This window comes from Galeopterus variegatus, unplaced genomic scaffold (assembly GCF_000696425.1).
Source record: "Galeopterus variegatus unplaced genomic scaffold, G_variegatus-3.0.2 Scaffold1495, whole genome shotgun sequence".
In the NCBI taxonomy this organism is placed as follows: domain Eukaryota; kingdom Metazoa; phylum Chordata; class Mammalia; order Dermoptera; family Cynocephalidae; genus Galeopterus; species Galeopterus variegatus.
This window is the reverse complement of record NW_007727606.1, coordinates 4,994-12,763: the sequence shown is the minus strand read 5'-3', so window position 1 is coordinate 12,763 and position 7,770 is coordinate 4,994. Positions and strand designations below refer to the sequence as shown.

Below are 7,770 nucleotides of genomic sequence, written 5' to 3'. Positions count from 1 at the left end.
AGGGCTTTATGCCCAAGAGGCACATAATAAACGTGGAGTGAATGGCAGTATATGTCCTCTGCATGAATGAATGGCTATGCATTTCCTAGTGCCTGAATGCTGGTACAATAATTTTGAGGCAGTTTTACATTAAATATCTGATACTGTGTACCAACAAAGAATGTTAGCTTTACTTCCATTTTCATAAGTGAGAAATTTAAGGCACTTATCAAAAAATTACCCAGTAGTGTTTTGCTGGCTTGAGAAACTTCTAAACCACAGCACACAGGCCACTTAACGGAGGGGAGAAATACCTCTATTGTGGGGGCAGGCTGGTGTCCTTCTAATTTAGCTTTTGTCAGGATACAATTTTAAGAGACTATGAAACAATCTGTTTTCTTATACAAAAATCTGACTTTACTCTCTTTTCCCACCTTCTAAACAGTGGAGATCACCACAGTCTCTGCCACAGGATCCCCTCTGGGTAAGAAACTGTATGGCACAACCTGTTCAAAAGGCCATGATGGAAAAATGGTTAATGGAACACTAAGAAGATTTCTGTTAGCACTGAAGGGATGACCTCTGAGCCTTGTCTCCAGGAAGGCCATGAGCATAAGGGGTACCATACTGGACACTGATTATAGGGGTGCCCCATACCACACTCTCAAGAGCCCCTCTGTTTAATGCCAAATTTCACTTGGTCTGGGAGGTCAGGCAGGAATAAAGTTATATCTAATGCTGAGGATATACATTCCTCACTAGCTTTGGAGAAAGGGCTACAAAGATGAAAAGAGAGGACAATAACCCAAAATGGACTCTTATGTAAATAAATAAGGCACACAGAGGCCACAGAATCGTGGAAGAAAAAGGACCCAGAGATGCATGGCTGCAGTCAACATTTCCATACCTTTCCCTAGCAAACCTGAAATATAAAAATACTAGATTCAGAAAGCTGTAACCAAGAATTTGAAGTGAAAATCAGCCCTTTGTTTGTTGTTTACTGCTTTAGTAGAGCAGAGGGGAGTGACACCCATTGCCTATATAGAGTTTTGTGGAATTATATGCATAGAGCAGTCAATAATAAACATCTGAGTAAATGTTCCAAATTAAAACACAAAATAACCTTTTGAATCTGAGTGCCTTTCCTTTACAAATGATTCCAACCTTAAAACTAAGAATTTTACCTATTATCAAAACGGACCAGGTTCTTTTATTGAACAGCAGAAGCCAAAGTGCTCCTTTCCCCAAAATCCACTTACTAACAACTTGATTGAAAAATCTACTCTAAGCCGATTACTGTTACTATTTTCCTTTCAAAACAGATGGAAATCCTGAGGTAGATTTACTAAGAAGACAGCAATATCCCTTTTCACTGGTGGGAATCTTACCCACGCCTCCCCCGGGACAATTTGCAACCCTGTTTCTGGAAATCAGGACTCAAGAGATTTGTCTTTGCAATGAATGGATATTCCTCTATCTTAGGGCATGAAGACTGTCAACAGGAGTTTCTGAATAATGCCTTTCTGCTCATCAGTGACATCAAAATGAAGAAGAGGACAGGGTCTTGGTTTTCCCACATAGTGCTCAGCAGGACCTCAGTGGTTTGGCATAGACAGGTTCCAGAACATGATGAATTAGGACCAAGAAAAGGCCTCCAAGGAAGACAGCACTGAGGAAGGCCAGCAGGACATAGCGGCCAATGAAAAAGGCATCCACAATCTGGAGGAAGAAATCACAAAAATGAAATCACTACCACTTCAGCACCCTGGCCGTGTTACCTCGTGATAAATGGGCCAAGAGTTTGTTCTTATTTGTAACTTCTAGTAACATCTGGCCCCAAGTCTCCTCTATAAATGGATAAGGAAGAGTCTTTTTCTCAACTTGCTGAGCAGGAGATACAAGGAAAAGGAAGGATTAATGAGCTACGGGGAAAAAATGACTCAATTTAGGAGGTTCATAAACATTTTGAAGTCCTTGGATGAGTTCTTTTATGTTCTGAAATCAGTTACCAAAAGAGTTAATGAGACACTTGCTTCCTTGCTTGCTTGGTTCTGGAAAGGCTCTTTTTTGTTGTTGTTAAAACACTTTTTATCATGGAGAATTTTAAACATACATAAAAACACAATAGTATAATAAAACCCCAGGTACCTAAGACCCAATCCCCCAAATTATCAACCCATTTCCAATTCAGAAGGGTTCATTTTCAAAATGAAAAGGTGATTCTTTAAACAGAATTTTAAACATACATAAAAACACAATAGTATAATAAAACCCCAGGTACCTAAGACCCAACCCCCCAAATTATCAACCCATTTCCAATTCAGAAGGGTTCATTTTCAAAATGAAAAGGTGATTCTTTAAACCTTCATCAGAAGAGTTTTGAACCCTAACATTGGTTACCCAGCATTCCAAGGGATAGGAAAAATGGCCATTCACCTGAGATACTAAAATGGTGAGAGGATAGGTAACTTGCCCCAGATCATACCGTTGGCTGCCCAGAAACCAGGCATACTTGAGGACCCAGAGCTGTTGGTCTTTGTTGACAAAAACCTATCATTGGTGTTGGCTCTGCCCACTTGTCTGCTGTCCACTGCCAGAGCTGCACTCTCCCCAGATCCTAATGGCGATGCTTAAATATGGGCAGGCAAAAGCAATTTAATCTACAGACCTAATGGAGCAGCAACACAAATAAAGTGGCTGGCTGACTTCACAGAAGCTTTGAAAACCCAGTATCTAGAAAAGAATCCAAGGGCCGGCCCGGTGGCTATAGAAAAGAATCCAAAATACCTGAAAGGCGATTATGACAGACAGAATAATGGCCCAAACATGTCCATATCTTCATACCCAGAAATCATGGGTATGTTACATTATATGGCAAAGGGGAATTACGGTTACAGATGAAATTGAGGTTGCTAATCAGCTGACCTTAAGATAGGGAGATTAGCCTGGATTATCCAATCCAGGTGGGCTCAATGTAATCACAAGCATCCTTAAAAGTTAAAGAGGGAGATAGAAGAGACAGAAAGAGGTATGAGGATGGAAGCAGAGTTGGACAGATGCCATGTTGCTGGCAGAAGGGGGCTGCGAGCCAAGGAATAAAGGTGGCCTCTAGTAGCTGAGAAAGGTAAAAAAATAAATAAATAAAAAATAGATTCTCCTCTAGAACATCCAGACAGGAAGACATCCCTTTCAAACCCTTGATTTTAGCCTAGTGAGACTGATTTTGGACTTCTAACCTACAGAACTGTAAGAAAATAAATTTGTGTTGTGAACCACTAAGTTTGCAATAGTTTGTTACAGCAAAATAGAGAACACAGTGGCGATACACAAAGCACTTATCTAAGCCAAGCACTGGCCTGATCACTGAGATCCAAAGACACCAAGAAGAAAAAGGCTGCAGGACCCCCAGCTGCTCCGGAGATTACCCCAACAGTCAACTCATGACAAAGGTCAGTTTGATACAACAGCTTTAACATAACTTTGACCTTGGCTCCGGTACTGAACAAATCTCTTGTGGGCTACATGTTTGCTCATTCAACATGTTTCACTTTTTAATTAGGCAATTAGCAGGCTTTGGGTACAGAAGGCCCAGGCCATGTATTATTGATACAGCATTGATCCAGGCTGCTTCAGGGACGAGCTCTCAAAACCTGACAATGAGAACTCCAATTCCACTGGCCATGCTGACCAATGCATTTTGCTCAAACCCCATTTTTCTCTCCTGGGTCTGAAACTCCTATGACAGAGAACAGAGGGATTGATTTCAAAACAGTGTTTGCTCTGTGCCCTTCTTCTAATATTCACATCTACAACAATCCAGAAAAACAGCAGCCTACATCATTCTGCCCCCTTAAGACAAGGAAACTGAGGCAAGAATTTACCCCTAGCTCACACATGTGATACTTACACCTGAGTGGTTTCTAAATGCTCACAAAAAAATGTGGTATCTATGAAAATAGTTCCCTAAATTTGTGTGATATTTTCCTTGGAGCTTTCAGAACTAATTTCTTCCCTTTTGCCATGGTTGGTCCTATACAGAACTGGAAGTGTCAATTTTAGTTCAAAAGTTATATAATTTTGTGTACTATTGTCTAGTGTCAAAATGGTAACCCATGAGCTCTCTGGGATAAAGATTTTTGAAGACCTCAGCTTGAATCCTTGCTCTGCCTCTTCCTGTATATGTATGACCTTTAGCAAGTTACCTTAACCTCTAACAGCCTCAGTGTCCTTACCTACACAATGGGGATAAGAACAGCACCTACCTCATACCACTTAGGCTTGTCCTGAGCTTTAAATGAGATAATGCAAACAACGTGCTCAGCGTAGGACCCAGCATACAGTAAACTCCCCTAAAAAACGATAGCTATTATCATCGCTAATACTTAAAAAGTTAAAATGGAGTTGAAAGGAAAGAAGCTATGAGAACGTAATGGAACAGAAGACACCACACCATTTTCAAGATCCTACAACCATGTGTGGTAAAGCCAGAGCCCCAAATCAGGAATGAATCAGAACAGGTGAGGTCTCCAGAAATGGACATAAGAGAGATGATAAAAGTCCAATTAAAGAGATGGGTTCTCGCAGATGTGGTCCTAGGAATGAGGACCAAAGGAACTGCCAGGAGACTGTTATGACTGAATTCATTTCTATCTACAACTTCTGCTTTCCATAGAAATGTTCCTCTTTCCTCATTGCTCTTCTCAATGGAGATTATTTCCTCCACATCAAAAGTGGAAAAATTCCACCACATGGAAATGGAAATGGAAATGTACATCACTCAGCACCCTGAGGGCACAGCATAAATTTCAGCCCAGGATCTGAGGTTCTGAGCCAAGGCTCCCAGGAATGGGACACTTCCATTTCAGGAGCAAGCCTATTCCTAGTCCTAACTCTTTCTTTTTCTCTGTCCCTATAGTATGAGTTGCCTTTTTGATACATTGTCATTCAACTTGACTCAAACTGGAGATGAGACCAAATCAGGCAAATAGCTGCCTGGTGGTGTTGCAGGTGGGCTTCAGAGTAAGAGTCTTTTCCCGGGCAGAAAGGCAAGGGAACTTCAACCTCACTCTGAGCTTTCCCCATCGCTGTTTGAACTTTATAATTCTAACACAGCTCAGGCAACCTGACATCCCACAGGGCAGTCCCGGGCAGAAAGGCAAGGGAACTTCAACCTCACTCTGAGCTTTCCCCATCGCTGTTTGAAATTTATAATTCTAACACAGCTCAGGCAACCTGACATCCCACAGGGCAGGAAAGAGGTCTAGACCAAGAGGCACAAGAACTATACAACTCAGGACGCAAAATGAAATCAGTAGCTTTACCTTAATTTCGACCTCTGCGGCTGGAGATTCACTGGCTCGGGGGAAAAGCAACAGAACTGATGTGATGATCACAGCAGCGAGGAATACAAAAACGACAGAGAACCTGGGTCAAAAAGACAAAGTATTAAAAGCACTGTTTATGGTTTCTTCTATAATCAGGCCTGGACTGGCTCTTCCCTCAGGCCAATATTCTATGTTTCAGTCCCTTAACAATGCCAGAGACCTGCTGTCTACATTGCCTAGTGAATTTAGAGATGATTAACCCCCTTCTCCCCAAAGTCCTTCTTTCTAGACAGGTAGCAGCTGAGTGCACTGCCATTTATTCCTGGTAATTCCAAATGCCAAAGAATGAGAATTTGTAACTTTTATTTTTGCTTCTGCACAAAGTCATAATCAAGAAAACCCAAAGCAGCCACTCCCCAGCCTTATTTCTGTTGTTTTCAGACCAGAATATGGTATTAAGTTCTGTAGCTACTCCCTACTGACACTGCCACTAGAGTGCCATGCTATAGTGTTTTCAGAGTCAGGGGATGGCCTAGTCCAGGATTGAAGTCAATGCCTGATAGAGCCAGCCCAACTCACTGAATGCTTCTTTAGTTTCCCTGGGCCCAGATCTAGAACCTTAGGGACTGGACTGAGCATCGGCCATAAATCAAACAATTAAGAAGCATTCATGCACAACCCCAAGAAATTCAATAGGCGGGAAAGCAGAATTTGTCACCTCTTGTGTCCCCCATCTCCTGCACAGTGAGACCTGAGAGATACCACTTCCCTTCTCCTCCCTCCTCTGCTTCAGAGCACAAATAACACAGTTAGTGCTTATGATAAGAGGTTAAAATGCAACTCACTCAAACTGTCAGTAATCATAGAAACGATCTTCTGAATTCTAAATGTTTAATGAGTGTCAGCAATTTTGCCTCTAATTGTTCCTACCCAGGACTCCCAGCTGGACAGAATGCCTTACCTGGCTATCCCGGAGGCTCTGGACAGCAGCACACACAGCAGCAGCACCAACACCCAGAGCAGGGCAAAGACGAACACGCCAGCACCCACTCCGAGCACAGTGCCAGCCATCCTGCGGGGGGAGCAGCAGTGGCCCGTGCCTTGGGTTGGCCACTGCCCTGTGATCTGGTGTCCTCTGAGCTCCAGTTGCTGCCCTCCTGCCACACGCCCAGGTTCTGTGAAGGCATTCAGACATATACAGAAAGCCCAACTCATTATGGGAAAAATTTTGATGATTGGTGTGTGAGGAGGACTACTCAATACAGGTCATTAATTTTCAGAAATGTCCAGTCCCAGAGTCCCTTAATGGGAACTAGAAATTTAGAATCCAAAACCTTTCTTTTCGGCAGAGACTGAGAGCCTGCTTTCTGCTCCGTGTTTATCATTTCAGATTTGGTTTCTGAGTTCCAGTTTAATTTCTTCCCCCACCCATGGTAGAAAGCTGAACTCTTCCTCAATATAAAACCCTGACTAAACACTGCTGAAAGCACCAGGGCCTGGGAGCTCCAGGGCCAAAGCAGATGCAGATGCTCTCGGGTTAAATCCGCGGTATGAGTTTTGACTCACCAGGCAATCGCAGGACAGAAATTTCCCACTCTATTGTCGATGTTATTCAGAAAAGAAAGAAAACTCCCATTCCTTCAAGAAGAACAAAAACAGCCATTACTATTTTTGAACATTTACTATGTGCTAAGTAGTTACATACATGTCTCATTTAATCATGGCAGTAAGCCTCTAAGGAAGCTATTATTATATCTGTGTTACAGAAGATGTGAGGTTTAACTACTTAGTTTCCTAAGTAGTGGCTTACAACAACAGGAATGTGTTCTGTCTCGGTTCTGGAGGCCAGAAGTTCAGAATAAAGGTGTCGGCAGGGCTGTACCCCTCTAAAGGCTCTAGGGGAGAACCCTCCCTTGCCTCTTTCAGCTCCTGGTGTCTACAGGCGTTCCTTGGCTTGTCACTCACAACTCCAATCTCTGCCTCCATGTTCACGTGGCATTCTCCTCTGTGTCTCTGTCTTTTCTGTCTCTTATAAGTGTACTTGTCATTAGATTTAGGGTCCACTCAAATATTCAAGTATAATCTTATCTCTAGATCCTTAACTTAATTACATCTGCAAAGACCCTTTTGCCAAATAAGGTCACCTTCACAGATTCCAGGGATTAGGATGTGAACATATCTTTTGGGGGCCACCATTCAATCCACTATAGGGTAAAAACATACTCTAGTACCTCCCCTAATTATCCTCTACAATATCACAGATGAGTCTTAAGCAAATTCTTCCTTAGGTTGCTGGTTTTCTTCACACCGATGGTTTAGATACCATGAAAATATTATCTGTGAGAAGTTCTGTTACAGAGTTATTGGAAAGAAGACTAAGCATTTACTGCTAAAAAAAAAAAATACATTTATTCAATCAACATTTATGATGTGCCTACCATGTAAAGCACTGTGCTCAGCAAGCTGG

General features: G+C 42.2%; 1 protein-coding gene across 1 annotated transcript; it reads right to left on the bottom strand.

The window, feature by feature from the left end:
- Positions 1-1,172: 1,172 nt before the first annotated feature.
- On the bottom strand, positions 1,173-6,938 carry TMEM218 (transmembrane protein 218). The gene is made up of 4 exons (XM_008577330.1): positions 6,870-6,938; positions 6,265-6,478; positions 5,301-5,403; positions 1,173-1,698 (listed from the first exon to the last, which is right to left on the bottom strand). Exons 2-4 carry the CDS (start codon positions 6,372-6,374, stop codon positions 1,564-1,566), a joined length of 348 nt encoding a protein of 115 aa, XP_008575552.1. The 5' UTR covers positions 6,375-6,478; positions 6,870-6,938; the 3' UTR covers positions 1,173-1,563.
- Positions 6,939-7,770: the final 832 nt, after the last annotated feature.